General features: G+C 48.8%; 7 protein-coding genes; 3 read left to right on the top strand and 4 right to left on the bottom strand.

The window, feature by feature from the left end:
* Positions 1-211: 211 nt before the first annotated feature.
* FFUJ_13290 (related to translation initiation factor eIF2B, 71 kDa (delta) subunit) lies at positions 212-1,620 on the bottom strand (the record flags this gene model as incomplete). XM_023575959.1 has 2 exons in its annotated part: positions 212-1,027; positions 1,075-1,620. 2 exons carry the CDS (start codon positions 1,618-1,620, stop codon positions 212-214), a joined length of 1,362 nt encoding a protein of 453 aa, XP_023429187.1.
* Positions 1,621-3,941: 2,321 nt separating this feature from the next.
* Positions 3,942-5,355, top strand: FFUJ_13289 (probable glutamate N-acetyltransferase precursor; the record flags this gene model as incomplete). XM_023575958.1 has 2 exons in its annotated part: positions 3,942-4,384; positions 4,440-5,355. 2 exons carry the CDS (start codon positions 3,942-3,944, stop codon positions 5,353-5,355), a joined length of 1,359 nt encoding a protein of 452 aa, XP_023429186.1.
* Positions 5,356-5,664: 309 nt separating this feature from the next.
* On the bottom strand, positions 5,665-6,404 carry FFUJ_13288 (probable imidazoleglycerol-phosphate dehydratase; the record flags this gene model as incomplete). XM_023575957.1 has 2 exons in its annotated part: positions 5,665-6,077; positions 6,134-6,404. The coding sequence occupies 2 exons, from the start codon at positions 6,402-6,404 to the stop codon at positions 5,665-5,667; spliced, it is 684 nt and encodes a 227-aa protein (XP_023429185.1).
* A 463-nt stretch (positions 6,405-6,867) lies between these two features.
* On the top strand, positions 6,868-8,779 carry FFUJ_13287 (related to anaphase control protein cut9; the record flags this gene model as incomplete). XM_023575956.1 has 2 exons in its annotated part: positions 6,868-6,964; positions 7,026-8,779. The coding sequence occupies 2 exons, from the start codon at positions 6,868-6,870 to the stop codon at positions 8,777-8,779; spliced, it is 1,851 nt and encodes a 616-aa protein (XP_023429184.1).
* A 579-nt stretch (positions 8,780-9,358) lies between these two features.
* Positions 9,359-9,868, top strand: FFUJ_13286 (uncharacterized protein; the record flags this gene model as incomplete). Its single annotated transcript, XM_023575955.1, has 1 exon — positions 9,359-9,868. The coding sequence occupies one exon, from the start codon at positions 9,359-9,361 to the stop codon at positions 9,866-9,868; it is 510 nt and encodes a 169-aa protein (XP_023429183.1).
* A 49-nt stretch (positions 9,869-9,917) lies between these two features.
* On the bottom strand, positions 9,918-12,223 carry FFUJ_13285 (related to acetoacetyl-CoA synthetase; the record flags this gene model as incomplete). XM_023575954.1 has 5 exons in its annotated part: positions 9,918-10,076; positions 10,129-10,725; positions 10,773-11,486; positions 11,536-12,048; positions 12,113-12,223. The coding sequence occupies 5 exons, from the start codon at positions 12,221-12,223 to the stop codon at positions 9,918-9,920; spliced, it is 2,094 nt and encodes a 697-aa protein (XP_023429182.1).
* A 671-nt stretch (positions 12,224-12,894) lies between these two features.
* On the bottom strand, positions 12,895-24,665 carry FFUJ_13284 (related to the component Tra1 of the SAGA complex; the record flags this gene model as incomplete). XM_023575953.1 has 5 exons in its annotated part: positions 12,895-13,581; positions 13,633-14,672; positions 14,724-24,315; positions 24,363-24,520; positions 24,611-24,665. The coding sequence occupies 5 exons, from the start codon at positions 24,663-24,665 to the stop codon at positions 12,895-12,897; spliced, it is 11,532 nt and encodes a 3,843-aa protein (XP_023429181.1).
* Between the last annotated feature and the right edge of the window lie 167 nt (positions 24,666-24,832).

Raw genomic sequence — 24,832 nt, 5'->3', positions numbered from 1 at the left:
TCACGGAACTCGATATTGATCACCAGATTGAACTAATGTCATGTTACACCACACGCAATGAATTAAAGCTTATTGTCATTGCCTCATAGAGCTGCTTCTAATCCCAGCACCAACCCAAGAACGAGTTATCAAGAATGACAATTCAAGACGCCGCGTCATCTATCACCCCTGATAAACTTTTCCACACTCCTTTGACCCAATCCAAGCCTGATTACAACTCCTCTAGTTTTCTAAGGATTGCAGGCACAGACGTGGCAGAGGAATTGCCCAGCTCCGTCACAACCACCGAAATATACGTATCGCGGGTAGTGTCAAAGAGTAAGCGGAAGCCGACATCGGTGGATCGCTCAGGGTCGATTTCGTTGTATGTGAGAGAATCGATGGATACACGCTCTGTAAAATTGACCGTCTCGCAGAGTGCCACAACGCGGACGTTCATATCAGAAGCTGCCGTGGCGATATCGCATGAGCCGACACGAGCGTACATGGCGCCGTTGCTAAAGATGGCCTCGGCTGCGATGAAAACTTTAGTTGCCTCATAGAGATGTGTTCGCAGAGCACCAAGATCGGAAACATAGGTGACTTGGATACCAGCGGCGGAAAGCCTTTTGGCGTGATCGATTCCGACGCGCTCATAAGGATCATCGACCAGAATCACGCGGAAGTCCGTTTTGTTCTTGCGAGCCTGGAGAAGAGTGCGCTCGACGAGGTGGTGATGAGCGTAGGTGAGTACAACATCGCCAGGTATAATCATGGTGGCAGCAGTCTCAACAATCACGTAGTCTGCGAGAGTGATACGCTCACGAATATAATTGTCGATTGACTCCTTGAGGAGTTTCTTTACGTCGTTGTCGTGAAGATCGACATCCACTTTACTGATCTGGAGCTTCAGCCACCGGATGGCGTTGCCCATTGAGAAGCACATGGGGCGGCATGCTGTGAGGTACTCGATCTGGGGGTTGAGAACGTGAGGTGTGAAATGGCGGGAGAAAGTGAAGCCGGGGGGAGTTGTGTAAGAGTCGATGACCTGATGTTGTTAGATCAATACTACATCACAGGGGCAGAATTTCTTACCTTTTGGAAAGCATACAGCGTCGCCTCGAGTCGTGTGATACTATCACTGATAACGAATGCGCTCATGTGCTCGCCGAGAACCAAGACAGCAGGATGGACGTCCTTGTCGGCATTTGTCATTTCTATCCGCCTAGCCATAGAGAGGTGGCTAAAGCAGTCTGGTATCGAAGGCTTGTCGTCCTTAACCACAGCCGTCGCTGCTGCTGGTCGAATAGGGAGTTTTGTACCGCCATGCTGCTGGTGCTGATGTTGTCCGTCCTGCTTAGGCTTTGCTTTGCCTCCCTTCCCATCACCAGACGCCTGTTGACCGCCTTGCGAGGGGCCCTGTGAGGCCTGAGTAGCCTTGGCTTGTGCTCTTCTGGCAGCCTTTTCCTCCTTGGCCTTCTTCTTCAATTCAGCACCGGATAGCTTCTTTTCGCTAGCGAGCGCTGATTGTTGCTGCTCTTTGGGCTTCTGAGGCTGGACTTGCTCCTTCTTTTCCGTCTTCACATCGTTATTCTCTGTGGTCTGCGGCGCAGGGGCCGAGCCCTCGGTTTCTGTGGACATTGGAACTGGTTCGAGCGATCGTTTGCGATGATATCGAGGATGTGGTTATCCGAAGGCGGGGCACTCCCAGACTCTTCGAGATCAAGACAAGAGTGTGCGCTGTGCTGAAACTTGCGTAGAAGGCTCGGTATGGGGTTCTCTATGCGATACTCGTGTGGTTCACTGGAAAATACTCGTTATTTTTGCAGAAAATGGTACAGTAAAGGTACCGTTTGCAGCGAGGCACACTCAAATGGAGGCTTTGAGTCATTCGAAAATAATGATTTGGACCGGCATTTGGATGGAGAAATCCAATCAGTGATCGAATGCCCCGCGCTAGCGAAACCTCAAGAGACGTGGGTGTGGCAGTTGGAAGTCCAGCAGAGCCTCTAAGTTACCTAGATTACTACGTAGAATGTCACTCATTCACTACCTGGTACAAGGTGGTGGCAGAACGCCATAAGTTTATTATGGAAAATGAAGCTATTGTTTGATATTTTTGTATATTCGTCAGTCCTATATCGCTTCTTTCGCGAACATCAGATCAATTCAACGTCGCACGCGCCACAGGATTCACATCGCGTCGCATTTTGACATCACAATGCGCTCAAGGAAAATCTGAAGCATCAAAGGGTGCAGCACCACGTTGCATGAATCCCGGAAGAAGTGTTCAGTTTAGCGTACAGGCTTCTTTGGCATTTACCATCGTCACATTGGCCTTGGGCGGATCAATTTCACATTGACGCGAGGCATAACGTTAGGCTTCGGGAGAAAACTGGTCAGAGGCCATCATTCATCAGTCGTGAGCTTCCTTCTTCACGGCAGTCCATCAAGGACTGGTCGCAATGAAAGAAAATGAAAGTTCCAAAAATTCCCTTGCCAGGCGAACCCAACAAGGAGCGGTCAGTGTATAGTTTTCAACTAGCAAAATTCCTCTCTCAGCTTATCGCTTCACGGAGAAGGAAAACGCCCATGCACTTGGATGGAGAGGAAAGGAAAAAAGAAGACTGAATGGGTGGGAGGAAGCCGGGTTTTTATAGCTGGGAGAGATCACTCGCGCACGGATCACTTTGATGTATTACCTAAGGCATCAAGGCCAATCTGAGCGTGAATCATAGGAAGGTGGAGCTCTAATTTCCAGGCACCAGCGGAAGGTTCCACTGTTCGCAGGCAGGCACAGAGGAAGCAGCAGCTTAATTTCCAGCCCAGCAGGCAGGCACACTCTATCCTACAGCCATAGGTACCAAAGCTTGGAAAGAAAAGAAAACTCAGAATCTTGACCATAAGCGATAAAAATATTCAGGCAAATGTAATCTAAGCTTAGGTGACTCTTTACTAGGTTTATTTTGACACCTCATATCAAGGGCTAAGGTAGGCACGCGACACCATCGATTCCATTGGCTGTGCCTAGAGTATGGTATTATTTCTCGAAGCATATCCGATAATTACTTCAGCATAACTTTCATTTTTTGCCATACCTTGGCTGTAGTCGTTCAGCTGTGTGAACCCTCTTGGCATGATTGGTAGTCCCAGCTTTATGATTTGTTCATGTGAACAATCGATTTTGTTGCCTTGAGTTATCTGGACTTCCTTCAGCTTTGCATTGCTAGTGGCGATAAAAAGATACGAGGTTGAGTGCTCCAGGAGGACTTACGATCAAGAAAGGATTCCTGTTGAACAAAGCTTCTTACTAGATGTCCTATTGACGGATTTAGGGAGCAATAAAACTGAGGACCTCAATCACAAATGGTGAAATGATTTTTATAACTTGGGGGCCCGTTTGGCAAGTTTAATTTCGCATCCTCTTCTCGAGTCTGATGTTGTCTTGCTTCCTGCGGCTTGTATAAAGGAGCAACTGTGGACTCATATTTGACACTGGATGCTGATTTACGGGTCTTTCGACCTCCTGCAAGTTCTCCTAATTGCCTCTATAGACTCGCTTGGTCTATAATATGGAAATTCCTTTATTCAGGCTCTTGCGAGTATGCACTCCGTTGGTGGCTGACTATTTGGCAAATTGGCATCCATACCAAGTACTTGTATAGCTCACTACTGAGTAGGCTCACCTCAGTCAAACTCTCACTTCGATATCATGAGATTCCATATGAGCTATCGATTCCTGACATATCCTACTGTGTCATTCATTGATATGTGAAAACTTAAGGAGAAATGAAATAATCAATCGAAGAACTGGTCATAAATGAGTCAATGGAGTCTCTTGGATCCTTCCAGCCACTGATCGCTGCGATACCGCACTAGGTAGCTTACAGTTCTATATCAAACCCCCACGAAAATTCCCATCAACTACAGCATCAACAACAATACAATCCTGAGTCGCCAAGATGATGAAGAAATTCGCTCGCGCCTACTCTTCGGCGTCAGCCACTCTTGGCTCAAACCCTGTTCCTCCTTCAAAGATTCAATACATTCCCACTTCAGGAAAATACCCCAAAGGCTTTATCGCTTCAGGTGTTTTGGCTGGTGTCAAGCCCGGCAATACCAGCAAGCCCGACATCGCCCTCGTCACTTCTGATCGTCCCTGCGCCGCTGCTGGTGTCTTCACAAAGAACAAGTTCCAGGCTGCTCCTGTGACCTATAGCAGGAAACTTTTGCAGCAGAAGAAGAACGCGGGCCTGCGAAGTGTGGTTGTCAATTCCGGTAATGCGAATGCTGTCACCGGCACCGGAGGTCTTGAAGATGCTACCAGTATGGCCCGCACGACAGATCAGAGGGTTGGTGATGAGGACTCTACTATTGTGATGAGTACTGGAGTCATTGGTCAGAGGTTCGTTTGTTCGATTGGCCGAATTTGATGCTTCAATGGCTCACAATTAATCCAGGCTACCAATTCAGAAGATTCTCGACAAGATCCCCACAGCTGTTAGCAAGGCTGGTGGTTCTCACGAGCACTGGCTTGATTGTGCAAAGGCTATCTGTACCACAGATACTTTCCCTAAGCTCATGTCTCGATCCTTTGAGCTTCCTTCTTCTCCAGGTGTTGAATATCGCATTGCTGGTATGACAAAGGGTGCAGGCATGATTGCCCCCAATATGGCGACTCTTCTTACCATCCTGGCTACCGATGCTCCTATCTCCCCTGCTGTCATGCCCAATGTTCTTCGACATGCTGTGGACCGGTCATTCAACTCCATCACCATCGATGGTGACACTTCTACCAATGATACTGTTGCTCTTCTTGCTAACGGTGCCGCTGGCGGAAAGGAGGTCACATCTGAGCAGTCCCCCGACTACCAAGCCTTCCAGGAACTCCTCACCGAGTTCTCTATTGACTTGGCCAAGTATGTCGTCCGAGACGGTGAGGGTGCTACCAAGTTTGTTACTATCCGTGTTGTCGACAGTGCTTCTGAGGAGGCAGCCCGTGAGATTGGCCGATCCATCGCCAAATCCCCCCTCGTTAAGACTGCTCTGTACGGAAAGGATGCCAACTGGGGCCGTGTCCTTTGCGCCACCGGATATGCTCTCATTTCTCCTCCTGGTCAGCCTGTGAATGACGTTCCTGAAATTACTCCCGAGCGCACCAATGTCTCATTCGTCCCGACCGATGGCTCAGCTGAGCTGAAGCTGCTCGTGGACGGTGAGCCCGAGCAGGTTGATGAGAAGCGAGCTTCGGAGATTCTCGCCATGGAAGATCTTGAGATCGTTGTCAGGCTAGGTACAGGCGACAAGTCTGCTGTGCACTATACCTGTGACTTCAGCCATGACTATGTCACTATCAATGGAGACTACCGAACTTGAGGTTGCCCAGAAGGAGTTCACGATTTTACCAAGCATATAGCCTGAATTGCATGTCTACATGAGCCGACCTGTGAATTTTGATTCGATCTTCACGATATTTGGTATGGATGCGTAGTGAATGTGGTGGTATGCTGGGCCTCGAGGATACATGCTTTGCAACGCATTGCAACTACTTCCGGAAACCTGCGACGTGACATAGATTATATATTCACTTATATCTCAAAACATGATTCCTGCATCCCTATCAATCGCAGGTGTAGTTCTAACCAAAACCAAGTCTTTATCCGGAACTCCTAAGCAACTATTTCCTTACGCACTCAGAGTACCCTTGGTGCTAGGCACCTCACCCTCTTTACCAGGTATCCTTGTGGTAGCAGCCTTGATAGCAACAGCAAGAGCCTTGAAAGCACTCTCGGCTCGATGGTGGTCGTTGTCACCGTGAAGACAGTGAACATGCAGCGTAACGCGAGCACCCTGGGCAAAGCTCTGGAGACAATGAGGGACCATCTCGGTACTGAGCTGGCCAAGCCACTCCCGCTTCAGACCGAGGTCAACAATACTGTAGGGACGGTTGGAAAGATCGATGACCGCGCGCGAGAGGGCCTCATCAAGGGGAGCGTAGGCGTAGCCGAAACGGGCGAGACCAGCGGGAGTGCCGAGAGCTTGGGCGAAGGCATAACCAAGGGCGATACAGACATCTTCGGCGGTGTGGTGGTCATCAACTAGATATCAAGTCAGTCATTTAACATCCCTCAGTGGCGGTTGAAGGGTCACGGACTGTGAAGATCACCCTTGCAGTTCAGAGCAAGACTCCATCCCGCATGCTTAGCTAGAGCATGAAGCATATGGTCAAGGAAACCAATTCCTGTATTGACGGCAATCTTCTGTGACTTGCTAGCTTGAGAAGCATGGCTATCTCCGTCGTTAAGAAGTCGGGAGTCAGTGTCTGGAGGGAAATCGCCGCCGTCAAGGTTAAGAGCAAGCTGAATCTTGGTCTCGTTCGTATCACGGGCGAGAGCAGCCCATCGAGTAGGTTGAGAAGAAGCCATTTCCGCGAGTAGATTGGTATAGTTGTACAATTGAATGTTTCTCAAGTAGGTAGTTGTAGACTTTTAAAACTTGACTGCATGACAGGCTCCTGTATCGGCGAGTGCCAAATTGAAGGCTTCTGATACGCTATAAATTCAACCCCGCCAACTTTTTCATCGCCTCTGATGGAGGCAATGGCCGCTATAAGCTACCCCGCTGTTGCTGGAGCCACGCCCGCTGTGGCTTCTCAGAACGCCCTTCACACGCTAGGCTCTGGCGGAGGCGCGAACAACGGCCGGGCGGGCTTGCGGTGAGATTAGATTCAGGTCATTGTTGACTTTTGGTGGGATGTTGACTGACGTTATTCCAAACAAACCATCTCCATTCTCCAGCGTAACCCTATATCGCAACACGCCGAGCCGCACATAAAGCGAATACTTGATGGCTGGGCTCAGCACTCAATGAACTGCGAATAAATCAGGAATGGAGAATTTCTTGAGGGAATGGAGGCAAGATGCCCTCAACAAAGCGCAATATGAGTCGGCCATATTTATCGGCGACAAGCTACTTGCACTGACCAGTTCGTGATATACTGATATAAACAAACGTCTTTTCCATTGTCTAACATCATATTTCGATAGATGACGATCAAGACGCCTTCTGGCTAGCCCAAGTCCACTTCGCGACAGGAAACTACACACGCGCCCAAGCATTTCTCTCCAGCCAAGACCTGATCGCCAGGAACCCATCATGTCGCTATCTCGCCGGTCACTGCCTTATAAAACAGTCTCGCTTCGACGAAGCCCTTTCGATTCTCGGCGATCGTAATCCAACGCATCTTATAGCCAATGGCTCGAGCAACAAGCGCAAGACTCAGCCACGCCACGGACGACGTCGTGATCCAGCTGCTGAGGAGGAGGCTGCTAATAGGAGATATGAAGCTGCTATGTGTTTTCTGCGTGGCATCTGCTACGCGAAACAGAATGCTTTCGATCGCGCAAAGGAGTGTTACAAAGATGCTGTGCGAATCGATGTCCAGTGCTTTGAGGCGTTCCAGCAGCTTATGAACAATTCGCTATTGTCGCCTGACGAAGAATGGCAGTTCCTTGAGAGCTTGGACTTCGATTCCATTCATGTCTCTGGAGATGTGTCGTCTTCACAACAGGCTGCTGACTTTACCAAGATGCTCTACACAACGCGACTCTCCAAATACCGCAATCCTGCAGCTTTTGAGACAGCTTACGACTCTCTCTCGACACATTATCACCTTGCATCAAATCCAGACCTACAACTTGCTCGTGCGGATCTTCTCTATACGCAATGCCGGTACCGGGACGCTCTGAATATCACAAATGGAATCCTACAGGAAGACAAGTACAACTTCAGTGTGTACCCGGTCCACCTGGCCTGTTTATTTGAGCTGAAAGAAAAGAATCTCCTTTTCTTGATTGCCCACGACCTCGCTGATAGTCATCCTGAAGAACCATGTTCGTGGCTCGCAGTTGGTATTTACTATTTTTCGATTGGCAAAATACCCGAGGCACGACGATATTTCAGCAAAGCGAGTATGATGGATGCACATTTTGGACCGGCATGGATTGGATTTGCACACACTTTTGCGGCCGAGGGCGAACACGACCAAGCCATTTCGGCCTACTCAACGGCAGCGAGATTGTTCATGGGAACACATTTGCCCCAAGTGTTTTTGGGCATGCAAAATCATGCTTTGAACAACATGACGCTTGCGGAAGAGTTTCTGAAAACAGCCTATGGCCTTTGCAAAACGGACCCTTTACTCTTGAATGAAATGGGCATCGTGAAATATCACCAAGACAAACCCAAGGAGGCAGCACAGTACTTTACAGCAGCGCTTAAGATCGCTGATGATATGGATAGCGACCCTTCAGCCTGGTTGGCTGCGAGGACAAATCTTGGACACGCTTTCAGGCGGCTGAGGCACTTTAACCGAGCACTCGCCGAGTTTGACGAGGTGCTAAGACAGGGAGGCAAGGATGCGGCCATTTTCAGCGCGAAAGGGCTTATTCTCATGGAACAAAGCAAGCCTGAGGAGGCAGTGGTCGTTCTCCATGAAGCGCTGGCAATAAATCCTCAGGACAGTATCGCAACAGAGTTATTAAACAAAGCGCTAGAAGAGACGGCATTGATTGATGGCGCGGCAGAGTCTGAAGCTGAGGATCTCTTGGACTTTGAGCGCACGTTGGGACAACGGAAGCATGATGCAGCCGTTAAAGTCAACGGGGGTCGAAAAACACCGGGGAGACCGGAGAAGGGTAAGGGAAGATTGAGACGAACAAGACGAATGACGGTTTTGGAGGACGAGGACGCTTCGCCCGAGAAGGAGGGCAGTATGATGGAGATGAGCGATGATGAATAAGGATGCCAGAGAGTAGACCCAGAAGGTATAGCAAGCATAGCATTGGGATGGGAAGATTATCATATGATTGGGATAGGTCTAGGCGTTGGTGGTATGATATGCATTGGGGAACACGACATGGTTTGACTTAGTGAGTGTATGAACATTCTCTGTCTCCTCCGTATGAGAAGCGGTCATGTTTTGATATCCTGTAACTATGTGATATCACTAATCAATTAGCACTGAATTATTTATTTCTACTCCGTATCTCGCACTCGGATCTCGCATAATATCCGCAAAATAAGCTCTCTGGTGGAGTAACCGGCACGTTAATCCATCCGGGGCGTCGCATCGGGGAACCAATAACGGGGTGCTTATTCAATCGCATCCCTGAAGCAATCATGGTCAATGGAAAGACGGAGCTGAAAGAAGAGCGAGTGCTTCTGGCGTCTGGAAGTGGAAGTGGCTTGATGATATGACGCGGCGTAGAATGTATATAAGAACAAAGCATCGGACGTCAGCTTATAAAATTAATATCTGATACTCTTCACTCTTTATTTATTTACTTGATTAATGTTGTAACCAAGAACAACAAATAAAATGTCACGATTCTTTCCTCATACTCCTTATGCAGAGGATCAACCTCTTGCACGAACAATACTCACAACACACGTTATCGTGCGAGCGATAACACTAAGCTCAATCATCGCAACGGGCATAACAACAACACACCACTTGGTCCCCTTTCTCCGCCCAAAACCCCCAACCTTAGCATTCTTCCCACGCCTCATCCGCTCTGCATCAACAGGCGCAGTCGCAGCGGTTGGCGTGGGAGCTCTCATGACAATCAGCCGTATGAGAGGAAGAGAAGAAGTCGAGTGGCAGGATCGAAGCTGGAGATTACTCGAGAACCAAGGTCAGCTCGAGACTGATGACTGGACTACTGTAGGCGCTGGAGCTGGGGCTTTCATAGGGGCCAATGCTCTAAAAGGTTGGAGAGGTGCAGTTGGAGGACTGGGGTTGGGAAGCATGGGGGGAGCTTTGGCATGGATGGCTTGGAGATTTGGTGTGAATGGGGGCAAGTTTCCCAAGAAGGAGGAGGATTTGTAACTTGTATTGTCTTTTGTATACCCCATGTTTATCTAGATAGTATCTATCTCTACAACTTTGCTTTGACTTGATCGATCTGTTCAATCTTCTGGAACTGATAGAAAAAATCCAGACTCTGAGGGTTCAACAAAGTCCCGCTTGGTTTGACATTACTGCCCGAGATGATCTGCTTGACTGGAAGTTCGACCTTCTTTCCATTCACAGTTGTCTAAACACCGTTAGTCTACCGAATACCATCAGTTGTGAGGGCAAGCACTTACCGGAATATCGGGCACCTCAAAGATATACTTGGGCACATGCCTCTTCGTCAACTCCTTGGCGATCCTTTCTCGAATTTTACTAGCGAGCTCAGCGTTGAACTTGACTCCTGGTTTCATCAACAGGAACAAAACAACACTCTCATCATGGTCCTGAGGTCGACGCTGGCCTACGCAGAGACTCTCTGCGACCTCCTTTGCAAAGCTTCCCTCAAGCACCGCGTAGATGTCCGCACTTCCGAACCGAATTCCACTTGGATTCAAAACTCCATCTGAGCGGCCAAGAATATGAATATGGCCCGTTTGTGGGTGAACTGCTGCAAAGTCGCCTTGTGACCACACATTGGGGAATCGATCGAAGTATGCTGAAGTGTACTTCTTTCCTGGAGCCGGAGTTGTATCGTTCCAGAGATAGAGAGGGACATTGGGGAATGCTGCAGTTCCGACTAAGTCTCCTGGTTCGCCATCAGGAACAGGTGAGATCGGTTTGTCGAGATCCGCAGAAGATGGATAAATTGCCATTGGTGTTCCAATAACTCGTCCTGGACATCCACCAGCGTAGATGGGAGATAGAGGATTCTCCATGACAAAGCAGGCGGCCTTGGTAATGTCAGCAATAGCGAGAAGAGGCTGAATAGGAGACTCACAATATCTGTACCGCCTGAAAAGTTAGCCAACTTGATATTCGTTGGAAACGCCCCATCATAGAACCAGTCAAAGACCTGCTCCTTCAAGACCATTCCCGTACTCTGAACAGCCGTCAGACTACTCAGGTCTGCCTCTTTCTGAGGAACTATTCCTTCTTTCATAAGCTCGCCCAACCATCTTGGACTGATTCCTAGATTCGTGACACGCTGCTCCTCCACGATCCGTAACAGCACAGAACGGTCTGGCACAAAAGGCGAACCATCATAAAACACAGTCCGTCCACCAAAAGCAAGTCGAGTCACGCTAGCGAGATACATGATCCAGCCTGTAGTAGTGTACTGAAGCGCAACATCCTTGGGAGTGATTTCGCGATGAAGAATAGCCTCCTTGGCCACTGAAACGAGAATCGGACCGACGCCGTGAACGATGGCTTTTGGTGTTCCAGTTGTTCCAGAGGAATAGTAGACCACCATTGGGTCTTGAAAGCCAACTCTTTCGATGGGCGGTGGAGTTGAGGGTGCGGATGAGAGGAAAGACTCGAGACGTTGTGTCTTGGGGATTTGAGAAGTATCGTGAGGAGAGTCGAAGCGTTGAACGATGATTGCACCTTGAAAAGAAGGGCATTCTTTCATTCCTTCGACAACCCCCTTGATCTTATCGCGAAGATCAATGACTTTGCCATTATAGAGAGCTCCATCGTCGAAGAAGACAAACTACTCCAGGTCAGCATTGCTATGAGCTTGGTGATGTCAAAGAGGTCACCTTGGGGTCAATCTGAACAGTCCTCTGCAACAAGCCCCCAACACCCATATCAGTCGAGCTACTGCTAAACAGCCCCCCAAGCCAAGTCGTGGCCAGAAACACAACAAGTGTCTCAACAGCATGAGCACCAACCATGACGACTCTATCTCCCTTCCTGACACCTCTCTGCTTCAATGCACCCGCCAGCTTTCCCACTCTTCTCCTCAACTCTCCCCATGTGACATTCTTCACAGAGGAATTACCCTCTCTCACTTCTGTAATGGCGACAGTGTCATCTTCTTTGTGAAGCGTTGACCGCTCGCCTGGTGCACCGCCTACAGCACCTGTCCAGAGGAGATTCTCGGCGTAGTTGATGCGAATACCGGGGAACCAAGTGGGAAGCTTTGTGATTGGGATTGATTCGTCTACGATGTATGAGTAGGAACCCTCGTGGATCCAGTTTTGAGAGGCCCAGAGTTGAGCGTAGAAGTCGCTGCGCTTAGAGACGGACCATTCATATAAGTCGTTGAATGTCTAATGATACGGCGTGTCAGTTACTTGTGCCATGGGTTCTTTCACATCTAAATCCACATCATACCTCGAGATTAAGTCCATGTAATTTGTTTGCCTCTTGCATAAATGCCCACATTGCCGTGCTCTTGGGACTGGGGTGTTCCCAGACCTTTCGAGGTGTCTTTGTGAGATCCATTGTGATCTATTTTTCAGTCTTATGAAGGTTTCTTCTCAGAATCAGCTCAAATTATAAATGAAGACCAAGGATCGATCTACGGTGATTACAAGAGATTGCTTTAAATACTCTAGAATAAATGTCCGAGGTAACTTGGCCGACGCGGGACGCCTCTGCCGTGCTCTATCGTGCGGGGTTCCGTCCCCGACATACATGTTCGTCCTCTCAGCTATGACCCTACTAGTTAACTCGGACTGAGATAGGCTGTGAAACTTTGTCGATCTCGTCTATACCTGCATGACAATGGAAACTAATAAAAGTCCTGTTCCGAGCCGAGGCTTGTGGGGAACCCTGTACCTCTATCACCATCTTTGGTTGGCTGGTGTTGAGATTCAACCTCACTATTGCACATTCTCACCATCATGCCAGTGAACAGTTGCATAATTAAAGTACAGTAGAATTTACAAACTCTCCGCTGCCAAAAGTCGATAGCAAGATAAAAACTGCTGCTGAATGCCAGGATATTACATATTCACCATTTTTGAGCCATATCTGACCTCCCTATAGCATCATACAAGATACGCGCTCTCTCAAAATCCCCCAACGCCATGCTTAAAGTCCCAAGACCATGCCATCCATCTGCGCACCCATCTATTATCATTTTCCTCCAAGCATAAATATGCACCTGCTCCTTACAGGTATGGCATCCACAGCGCATCGCACTGTGCCAGGTTCATAGGATTGACTGCCTTGGCGATGGCGTCAATCACCGTCTGATTCGCAGGCAGGTTGCCAACAGGACTGTGCGCCAGGCTGAGTGCCCGCTTGACAATCGATTCACTGTTGACCTGCACAGAATCTCGAAGCTGGCCCTCTGTAATGACTCCGTTCCTGTGGCTGCCAGTGAACCAGAACAGCATCTCATCACGCACAAGAAGCGTCAAGGCGTGCTCCAGTTCGTATTCAGGCTCTGTCAAGCATCGCGCGATGGCCATCAGCGAGCATGCAAAGATGCCTTCAGTTGCCAGTGGTCCCATCAGAGTTTGAAGGTTGGGCGTTAGTCGGAATGGCACCGGTTCAGGGTTGTGGAAGAAGGGTTTGTTGGCGCTCATGTAAGACATCATTTCAGACCCCCAAACCTTACCCGTCGCCCTTGATATGTTGATCTTCTGTGGGTATCGGTTGTGCATGTACATGATGTACGTGATGAATGTCAACGCCGCAAGCTGGTACGAGAATTGGCGGCGGAATAGCCAGAACTCGGCAAACTGTGGGAACACCTTTTGGAAATACTCGATTGCCACTGTTGATGGCACCCACTTCTCCTGGATCGCGTTGAATACCTCCAACCGAGCTGTCGCTGCCTGCTCAGGCTTGTTCTGTTTATTGTTAGTAACTGCGAAACCATCTTGGTGTCTGTTACAACTTACAGAGCTCTTGCTCTCGAGGGCTCCACGAAGCTTCTCCATAGTGAATAGCACGGGGTCGTCCTTTGACATGCCCATGTTTCGGCAATGATCTTCATACACTCCCTGTAGTGTAGTGTAGGATGTATCTTCTTGCACAAGTCTGATATGAGGTGCAAAGGGAACCATGATTGGTATCGTGAACTGCAAATCACGGCGTCGGCTCTCCTTCTTGCGGCCTAATGTTTGGTTAAGCGACCGGAAAAGCTGCAAAATGCGCTCCTCTCGTCGACAGTGTCGAGCTGCAGGGTGCTGAATGGCCCATTTGTGAATACTTCCATCATGACCACGCATTTTAATGCGGCGGTAAGAAGCACTGATAGATCGAACAAGATCGATGTTTGGAAGGAAACGATCGATGCGGATGAAGTCTTGATTCTTGTCCTTGTGTTGCAAGTATTGACCAGGAACCTCTACCTCATCGAATTTGCCATACCTAAATTCACTTAGGTGAGGGGAAAAGTTTTCGAGAAAGGCGCGAGGTATTCGGTGATCCAACTTTTCTTCAAACTTGTTCCGCCAACGGCGTAGCTTGTAGATATACTCGTACATTGTTGGCTTGACAGTAACGAAATCCGCTTCGAATGACTTCTTGATGTGACTAGGCAGGATTGTTTCAGCAAACCGAGTGATGTTGGTTTCGGTCGCTGGTGGAAGCTTCACATTCTTGGCGAAAGATGGCGGTGTTCTACTAACGTAGGCCAGAGCATCGTTAAGAAGAGCAACAATTAGCCGGTATGCATCTTCATCAGGAGGACACTTGAAGTTCTTCTGGATCTGGTCCACCATAGTCTCCATTGAAAGAGCCAGCAGAGGGAAAGCAGTCTTGAGGACTGACATGACCTCTTCGGTGTAATCCCACGGAGGCTTCTTCTGGGGCTGCCCTGGCTGTCCAGGTTGAGGGGTGGCCTTTTGTGCGGCCTTGGAAGGATCAGGTGTTTGCCCGTTGGTAGGTGCGGGAGTACCTGTGGCGTTGCTGCCATTCGCTTCTCCCTCCGCCTTGACTGGGGTTCCGTCAGCCGCATTTGCAGTGCCTGGTCGTGATGATGCTGTACCAGGTCTGGGAGGGTCCTGCTTTGTCATGGACGGTGATGCGCTCGCCTTTCCATTGGATGCCACAGATTGTGCGCGTTGCCGTGCTGTTCTGTCTCGGGCTTCTTGATTCTTCTTTATAACAAGAAGATCCTCTCGGTTGGTTCGAAGCTGGAAGTACAACGCCTGGGGGTAGGACTTTGCGATCTTTAGCAACAGCTGGAAAACACGAGGAGCTTCCTTATGGCCTAGTCCCGTAATAAGTTGTTGGATGAAAGTAATCCAATACCAAACGGGTGTTTCACCCTTGAAGTCATCAAAGCCCAACGCGATCGTGCCCTTGGTGTCATCCAAGCTGAGGAGCCACAGGATTCGTGCAAGGAGTTTGCGAGACTTAGCATTCTTGTAGCTTCCCGCAGCTTGCAAGTACGAGGTCAGTGCTTGTCTTGCCGCATTGAGGTCAGTAGGGTCCTCCTTGAACTTGCGGTCGTTGAAGTAGCCCCATTCCGCCCAAGCTTTGGCGGCACCGATGTCAAAGTATAACGCCGTGCCATAGGCCGAATCGGCCTCATCCTTTTGCTTGAGCTTCTCCAAAAACATTCCCTTGAGGGTGTAGAATTCGGCTTTCTGAGACGGGCTAAAGTAGTTGAGGTTTGTATTGTTGATAACATCCAAACCACTCGAGAGCTCGTCAGGGTTTTCATAATGGCATTTGGCCTGTTCACGAAGTTTCAAGAAGGCTTCCTGAATCTCAATATTAGGCAGCGTATAAATGCGGCTCAATTGATTAATGCAAACATCAGGAAGGTTATGCTTGCGAGCGACATGAGCGAACCTATTGATAATCCAGGCGGTTTCGTGGTAACCCCGATAAGCAAACGAACTAGCTCCACCAGCGTTTTGCTGTCCTTGTTGAGGAAGCAATTGCAGATACGTCTGGTTGATGAGGCTGAATATATGCTGTCTCCAGGTGACGAGATCTTGCCAAGCAGTGATATCATCCCACACATTCGGGAGTCGATCGCGCCAAGCACCCAGCAGCAACTTGAGTTCGCCAGATTTGACGTCCAAGTTTGTCTGGTTGGTATTCGCAAGACTCTGGCAAATGACACTGGCGTCATGAAGCTCAACCAACTGTTGGAAGTTCTGAAGAAGTGGAACGTGGGCATTGGTCAGGCGCTCGGGCAACTGGTGCCATTTCCGGATTGAGAGCTGAATTGCCTCATCGCAGACGCGAGCGAAGTCCGTGCTAGCCTCTTTCTGATTGTGAAATTTGAGAAGTGACATGAATGATTGGAAGAAGGCTCTGCGGGGCGTAGGGGCGTCCATAACACCCTTGATGATGTTATCCAAAGCGTCGCGGTGACCCTCATCCTGCCACATCTCTGTGTTCCGCCAAGCGCACTCGAGAAGGAGATCTTGGAAATTTTCATGCTTAGCGAAATCCTGAAGAATCTCCCACTGTTGCAGCTTCTGTGCACAAAGAACCCAATGATCCTCCCAAAGCATGTACTCGGCCTGGGAGAAGGGGATCACACCAGTTCTGGCCTTGATCTGGGCATTCTCATACAGCTTTTGGGCCTTGTCCCACATGCCGTTCTGTTCGTACGACAGAGCAGCATTGGTTTCAACAAATTGACAGCGACGCCTCCAGGTGCCGTAGAACAGGTCGTCTTCCTGGAGTGAAGCGTAAAGCTCGACAAGAGCGTCGAGGTTGCTTTCTCGTACCGTAGCGGAATCGACCTGTGGTTTAATGGCAGAGTTCTCAAGTTGAACTAAGGCAGTATACCAAGCATCGTACGTCTTGGCCTCAAATTTGAGGACATGTGGTGGAATCTTACACTCGGGCCAAGTCTTTGCGGCGCCGTCGAGGATTGATTGAATGACGTTAGGTCGCTTGTCAATTTGCCGACTGTGATAATCTTTTGTGAGCAAAGCAACAATGCCTCGTTCTAGATCAACTCGATCATCCTTGGCTACAGACGACCAGTAGATTGGGAAGAGGGTTACCCAAAGGTTATGAGCGAGTTGAGAATCAACATGCTGAAGCTGCACCAATGGTTCGATGACGTCCTTCACCTTGATGTCTCCCAGTTCCGACATGAAGCGACGATGAGTAGCCATAAATGATTCGAACTTGTCATCGATAATGACTGTGGGCTCCCGAGCCTCCATCTCCTTCGTGAAGATGGTGAGCAGGCGAGAAATCGGTAGGGTCCTGAAGTCGCTTTGGTACAGTTGGATGTTGGCGTTCGTCTCGACAGCTCCAAGTAACAGCTGTGTAGCCTGCCCAAGCCAGTATGAATCTGAGAGTGTATCCCAGTTCTGGGAGGTAAGAACATAGGACAGACGTGCACTGGCCGACTTGGATAAGCTCTTGTCAAAGATAGCCATGAAGCGATTACGCATTTCAACATCCGCTGCACGAGTACCGATAAGGAATGCATGCTCCATGCGAACGGTCAATTCTGTGCGGGTAATCTTGGGGTCCTCGTAGATACGGATAACGAGGTCCAGAAACTTGGATAACATGGTTGGGTCTTGTCGGTGTTCAAAGGAGAGCATCTTATGAAGAACAGCCGTTTTCTCCTTAAGAGTTGGCCATGTTCCTTCTGATCGGAATACCCATCCCTCAACCATGTTCAATATCTCCTGACAAAGTTCAATTGACATGGACTTTTCAACCAAAGTTGCCAGGACGCTGAGGAAGGGTCGTCGATTGTCACCCAGCACTTCCATCCGCAGCGCTACGACCTGGATTTCCTTGATCATAATCTTGGTTTGAATCTCAAGATCGTAGGCTGACATTTCTCCGCTTGGTGTATTGGGGTCCTGGTTCCTGTTAACACCAGCTGCCTGACTGGTGATCGCATTGTAGTGTTGGACGTGTTCTCTCGCATGTTTAGATTGGAGAGCCTTCATTAAAGAATTGATATGCTGATCAATCACGTTCGGTTTTCGTTGACCAAGAGACCACAGAATATTAACGCCTGAAGTAAAATTGCTGCTGTTCATTGCTTCTGTTGCAACTTGTGACAGGTAAGCAACAATCTCAGATGTTTGTGTCTCAGTTTCACCATCAGCATCAGCGTCCTCCATGGGGGTGTCGTCCGGTACAGAGTCTAGGATGCGTTTGACAATCGATCGGATTTCACGGTTGTCGTCAAACTTTTTGTCGGAAAGATGAAGGCAATCTTGAATTTCAGGGTTTTCTGATTTGAGGCACTTTTCCAGGACTTTCTGAATAGCCGGCATGCTCTTCTGGATCCACTCGTCTGACTTGGAGTTGAGCACTATACGGACCACTTGAAGGGTGTTGATGATGTTGGTCAGGAATTTGTCATCAAACTTCTCCTTGTCTGTGGGATCAGCTGTAAGAATAGTTTGTGTTCGCTCGCTCGCTAAGATAACTTGAGTTACATTAGGAAAGAGGTCGAGATCGAGGTCACCCCAGTATTGTGGCTGCACCAAGTTGTAGAGGAGTTTCATGGCCTTCTTGCAGAGATCAGTCAACGCAAGAGGGACTGGGGGGATTGACGATGAGACATGATCCCGGGGTTTCGCAGAAGGAAGTTCATAGCGCTCATTCAATTGAGCAATGAACTCAACAAGATACTTAATCATCTTCAGCCGGAAAAGAGGGGGGATCTGATACTCCCCACGGCCAACTGGCTGGGAAGATGTAATCGCCTGTTCAGACTCCAATTTTCTCTTCTTGGTGTTTGGAGACTGGGAAAGGGACCTCGCACCAAAAGCTGCCGACTTTCCTTCAACTCGCCGTTCTTCCCATGTCCAGATAAGCCACATCATGTTGAGGCAGAGCCTCTTGGACTCGTGTGACGCATTTTGGGGAGTGGCGAGCTTCCGTAGAGAACTGATCATCAAAGTGATGTATCTATCGCGAGCTTCATAGAATAGATCAGGATGTCTAACAAGGAAATGGTAGATACTCGTCATCTGCTGGGCATTTTGTCCTTCGTCAACAAGAACACGCCGGGGGGCTATGGCCCAAGCCGCAACGCGCTCGTTCTGGCCAGTTCCACATCGTTTCGGCAGCATAGGGGCGATGAGCTCGAGTGCTTGAGTGACCAAGGCACGCCCCTCGTTCTGATTGGCTTTGAGAAGAGAGAGGTATACCTGAGTGACAATCTTTGGAGGTGTCTCATAATGAGCGATGAAGTATCCAATGACTACGTAAGCAGCATGCTTGTTGATTACATCCTCAAGACGAATGAATGTCCATCCGAACTTGATGATATCTTTCCGGGCATCCTGGAGGGGCGTATGGTAGTATTTAACCAACATTGCCGAAAGCTGCAAAACCTCATAACGAGTGTGATCGATGCCAGGCTGGGCTTGGTCGTCCGTTGTCGACTCCGGTTGAACCTTCCAGATCTTGCTGCTAACTGCATCAATGACAGCTCTATCCATAAGTCGAGGGGTCCTATTCTGGTCGAGTTGTTTCCAGTTTCGCATAACGTCCATCGCAACAATTGGGTTAACGATATAATGCAGAAGGAAATGCTTCATCTTGTTTGAGGCAGACTTCCCAGCGTAGGTATCTAGGCAGCGGAGGACAATAGTCTTCCAGAAGTCAACTGCATCACTGCAGATTATTTTCTGGTAAATAAAGGAAAACAGCTCCTGGGTGATCCGTAGCTCATCAGATGTCACGCATTCGATCAAGTTAAAGAGAGGATCCAATTCTTTGGGTGCCCTTTCAAGAGACTTGACGAGAATAGTCATTAGCTCTTCAGCTGCTTGGTAAGCAGGCAATCGGAGATGTGCAGGAAGGGTGTGTTGTCGAAGATGTGTTTCCAGTTCCTTGCCAATACTCTTGAGCCAGTCGAGATGCTCCTTCTTGTCCATCCACTTCTCTGTGCTGGGGAAATGGCTGAGAGACTCAAAAATGTGGATCGCGTTCACCATGGCAACGAACTTGGCCTCACTGTTTTGGCTGATAAGCTCATTGCAACGGGTAATGAGACCATCGAGATTCTCAATTGCGACTTCTCGCAAAGCATTGCTATCAGCATGTGCAAGGACCTGGGCCAACAGCCGTCCGTATTTGAGGTCTTCGACTTTGCCGAAAAGGAAGGCCCAGATTTCCTTTGGATATCGATTCATGTATCTGTAAATGGGCAAGCGGAAAGGACTCAGCTGAGTTCTGCGCAATTTTTCTTCTAAACCAAGAAAGCAGTCGATCAGTCGTTCCTTAAAGGCTTCAGCGGGAGCAGGAAGCAGATGGAAAATGGTCAATATGGCAGTGATGATCTTCATCTGCGGGTGTTGGTCGAAGAAAGTAAAGGATATCTGTTGCAAGGCACTGGGCTCGACGATTGAGTCGATCTGTTCCAGTAAGCGAGCACCGATCTCGACCTTGAAATAAGAAGTAAGCAGCTTCAGCAACCTAGACAAATTGTCGAGACCTGCAGTGCTTAAGCGTTTAGGATCTGAGAGGCTCTGTAGCACCGGTCGCAAACCCCCCTGTAGAAGCTCCTTAGGCAGGCGTCTATCTACCGATAAGACGGACTTTAGGGCATCGTTCGCTGCATTGATGGTAGGTTTTGACTCTGAATACAGGCATTTGAAAAAGACACTGAGAATCTTCGTCTTAGTCGGCTGGTTGGAAAATTCCTCAAATGTCATTGCAGTTGTAAGAAGCTTAATACATGAAACACGGAGGTTCACAATGTGCTCATGAGTACGGAACTCCGCAGGCTTGTTCGCGAGAGATTCGTCACTAGCATCCGCAAGGGCCAACGACTCCATTAGAAGACGGTTTAGGTTCTCATCAAATGGGACCCAGTCGTTCTTCAAGCTCATATGGTACGTCATGGCATTGATGTAGCCGATCTGAATACTGAAGGGCAACGCACGTAATGGTTTGGCAAAGATGGGTTGCAGAATCTTGTCCTTGCATGGTTCCAAAAGCTCCCAGACCTCACACTTTGCCGCTGTCGCGATGAGTTCCAGCGAGTGTTTTGCGGTCTCTCGAACGTGCTTGTTCATATGGTACAGATCGTTGCCAAATTGCTGACAAATCTGGGAAAGTCGAGGCTGCTTGAGCTGGGGGTTTTGCGGCTGCCCTGGTTGTTGCGTGATGGGTAGTGTGTCCTCTTTAGTTATGTCTTTGGTGATACGCTTCAAGAGGACCTCCAAGCTAGTTTGAGCGAGGCAACGCGTCTTTTCAGGAAGATCCTGGGGCATGTCTTTGACCACATAAGTAAGTGCACGGATAAACTCGGTTTGCTTGGATGTAATCCACGTGTCGCCCAGATCAAGTTCAGTAAGCAGGTAGTTGATTCCCAGACTACCGCCAGTTTTGGTGAACCACTCTTCTTCATAGCAGCTGTGGCAGAAAGTACTGCTTAGATGACTGAAGAAAGGGAGTTTGCCAACATCGCTTTCTGAACCAAAGATAATTGCTGTAGCGTCATACATCTCACGAATGGCACTCTTGCCCGCCTCGCGCACATCAGGGTGATCAGAAGCCAGTGACTCAACAATGGCGTCCGAGAGATTGCGTGTATCGATGTGCAAAGGGCCCTCGCCAGCGTTAGGGTCGAAGGGGCTAAATGTGCGCTTCAAATCCACCAAAGCTCTACCAATCTCAATGATCGCGAAGTGCTTGCAAACGTTTAGCAAGAAGGTGCTAGCTTCATCCTTGAATTCAGGGAAGGAATGGGCAAACATGATGGCCTTGAGAAGTTGTTTGACGACCAGATCTTCGCTCTCCTTCTTCGGAATTGATCGCTCACGGTCTGAGATCTCAAAATTGGCGGTGTTGATCTCATATCTTCTCGCAACCAGATCTTCAGCTTGAAGTCGCAAAAGACGCGGAAGGTCATCTGGCAACTGATCATAACCGATTCGAAGTTTGAGCTGTGCCTTGATCAAATGCAATGCTTGCTTCTTATAGTAAGCATCATATTGTTTGTTGTGGTTATTCTTGGCTGCCTTTGGAAACTCCATTAACTTCTGGATAGCAAAGTCAATTCCCATGTCTGCAGGAAAGGCTCTGTCCTTCTTAGACCCCAGAAGTCTCAGATCAAAGCTCGAGGGATCATCAGCATACTCCCTATAAGTAAGCGGCACAGCACTGGTCATAAACTTCCTGTTCCTCCCACCCAGTTTACCAAGAATTCGCATCGTGGTATGGGCGTGAAAGTGGCTGTAAGGGTGAGGTTTGAGATGGTCAAAGAGAGCAGTCATCAGCTCATCGATAACAGGTGCCATAATGGGATCAAGATAGTCGGCTGTCAGGTTATCAACACACAGCTCCAGTGTTCGCAGTCCTTGTCCGACGAGATCTGTGCCTGCGCGCAGAGCAACAACGAGTGGACGCATCAGGAAGCTGAGGTGCGGTAACAAATGACTGAGTCGAGCCGGGACTGTGAGACAGAGCTCCACGTAGAGGTCGCGCTCAGATGGCTTTCGTGCAGCCATGAGAAGATTGTTGAGCACATCCAGAAGCATTTCAAGCAGAGGGAGAATTTGCTTGTATAGCTGCTCGAATTTACCACCACCAATGCTTCGAAACAGCGAGCGAAGAAGGAGAAAATAGTTCATTGGCTCTTCTGCTTTTGTTGATAACTCGATGGATTTCGTGACAATGTTGACAACGTGTGGTAATAATACCTGTTCATTCTGGTTGGCGAATAGGGTAACAGCCATGAAAGCCAACTTGAAAAGCCTCAACAGAATGGATGATTTCTTGACATCTGCAGAGCCCACCTGGTCGATTCGCTCCATGAGGAATTGCAGAAGCATACCGCAGAAGCTAGGGGAAGTCGCCTCGCTAGCGAGAAAGAATTGGGGTATATGTAACAATGCTGTATGTTCAAAGATCATATCGTAAAGGCGCGGGATCTCCTGCTGGAACACCTCGTGAAAAGTAGCGGGATCGATGGCATGGAAAACGGTAGCGAAGGTCTCAAGAAGGTCCTTCTCCTCCTTGCTACATGAAACCATGTAGAAGTTGGCCATGTATTCTACTGGCGACATGTACTGGGACTCCGCTGCTGGCTTCTCAATCTCATAGTATCTGAAGACATACGCACCCTCTCGGAAGAGCTTGATGATGACCTTAACCTCTTCGGCTGTGAAACCATAAGAAACATCCTGCCAGTGCGTGGGAGCATTTTGAGCGTCAATAGGTGACCCAACGTTACATGTCCTCAACTGATAGAAGGTGTTCTTTAGGCCTGTCATTAAATTTCGAAAGAGGAATTTGTTATCGACGACAGGATCAGCACCTCGATCTCGCGGGTTTGATGTCTTGATTGGTACTGCAGAAAAAATGTCGGTTTCATCCCAGTCGGGGGGACTGTCCTTGTCGGCTAAGTATGTCTCAGGGGTGCCAGCCTTCATCTGTTCACGATACAGAGCAGAGAGCTTAACAGCATTGGGGTATTGCCGGTTCATGGCCGCAAACTTGTCGGCAATCGCGTTCAGAATCATGATCAGATAATGTCTTGCATCCACCTTGTTGGGTAATTTCGCTATGCATTCTGCCATATTCAACAGGAGCTTCGCGCTCATTGTCTGAAAACTTGTGCCGGGGAAATTATCCTGCAGATTCCTAGTGTAGACCTCAACGGTCTTCCTAATCTGTTCTGGCTTCAAAGAGTCTCGGACATGGTGGATGAGATCAGCAAGCATGCTGTATGCTAAAGGTCGCATCGTTTCGTGCACTGTCAATCCATCACCAGTGAGCGTCCGCTCATCCAGGAGCTCATCGATCTTGGGAATAAAGATCTTGCGGAAATTGTAATTGATGATATGGCGAATCGCAACAATCAATTCCTTGCGTGTGCCGGATTTCTCTCTCGGACAGTCTTTCAGGAGACGCAAGACGATGTCGGGGAGTCGAGGCAAGAAGTCGTTCAGATGCGAGGCGTATTGCCGAAGAAGATATGCCAAGAAGCTCATCGTCTTGACTTGAGCAGTGATAAAATCGGCAAATGCCACCCGGTTCTTAATAGCAGGGCTCACTCCCGTATGAATCGTTCCTTTGGCAGCAGCATCGGCGTGTGCTTGCTGTTGTGCTGAGGCTTGAAGGCACAGCACATTCTGAATGAGAGGGACAAACTTCCGGACGTTCTGCTGCACCGTGTTTCGATAAACCTGGAATATGGACACCACGATAATGGGACATTCGGAGAGAACCTTGAAGGAGTGCATACCCTTCAGCAGGGGGCGGTTCTGTTGCTGTGTATCGGTACCAAGATCGTTGACGGAAGCGACTGGTGACCCTGGCCTTGGGGACTGAAAATTCGTCTGCGAGTTGCCAGGGGTTGAGGGCGCTCCTGGTTGCGACGGCGCATTATGGGGTGCATTGTCAAGCTGCTCTCGAACGACCTTCTCCATTTGCTCGAAAAGCTCTTGAATAAGAGTGAGGAAGAGCTGCACTTTGCCCTGTAACACCTTGTGCTGGTGGCGCATAATGTCCGATATTATCTTCACACATATTGTCGCGTTCTCTTCGTTGTCTGTTCGTACAAGTTGCATCAACAAATCGACTGTCTCTTCGGCGTGGGGTTCGAAGGGTTCAGGAGGAGCGGGCTGGGTTGGTAATCGGTGAATGACCTCGAGGATGGCCATTCGAAGTTTCTGGCACACGTTAGCAGCAAGTTGATCCGTTGGACTTCTAGACTGACCTGGTCTGGTGAGTTGCTTTGAAAGATGCATGGTCCGCGTAAGATGGTAAAGAAGATCGGCATTAATCTCTTTAGGAAGGGCGGGTATATTTGACCACTGGTATAGTGATCTAAGCTATCGCGCAACGTAGTTGCAGCTTCAAGCTTAAGTCTAACATCTAGGTTTGGACCTCGTCAGTTGTCATAGTCACAGTATTGCAGACATGCGACAGCAGTTCCGGTGGGGTTGAGTTCAAGTGTATTCGTACCGATATCAGTTGCGCTGAGTCGCTTAACGACATCATCTATAGTGGTGCCCGACATGGCTGCATTATTGGCGAAACTCCATCCGCAGAGGTGTCGGTATGATGCCGGCCCTTTAAACTTAAGGGCAGGAAGATTTGAGTTACGGAGTTGCTTCTTGCGACCGATATCGTGTCATTAACAATAAACGAAACAAAACGGCCAATCTACAGGTTCTTTCGCAGCAG

Source organism: Fusarium fujikuroi, chromosome FFUJ_chr04, assembly GCF_900079805.1.
Source record: "Fusarium fujikuroi IMI 58289 draft genome, chromosome FFUJ_chr04".
NCBI lineage: Eukaryota > Fungi > Ascomycota > Sordariomycetes > Hypocreales > Nectriaceae > Fusarium > Fusarium fujikuroi.
This window is presented reverse-complemented; position numbering and strand designations above follow the sequence as displayed.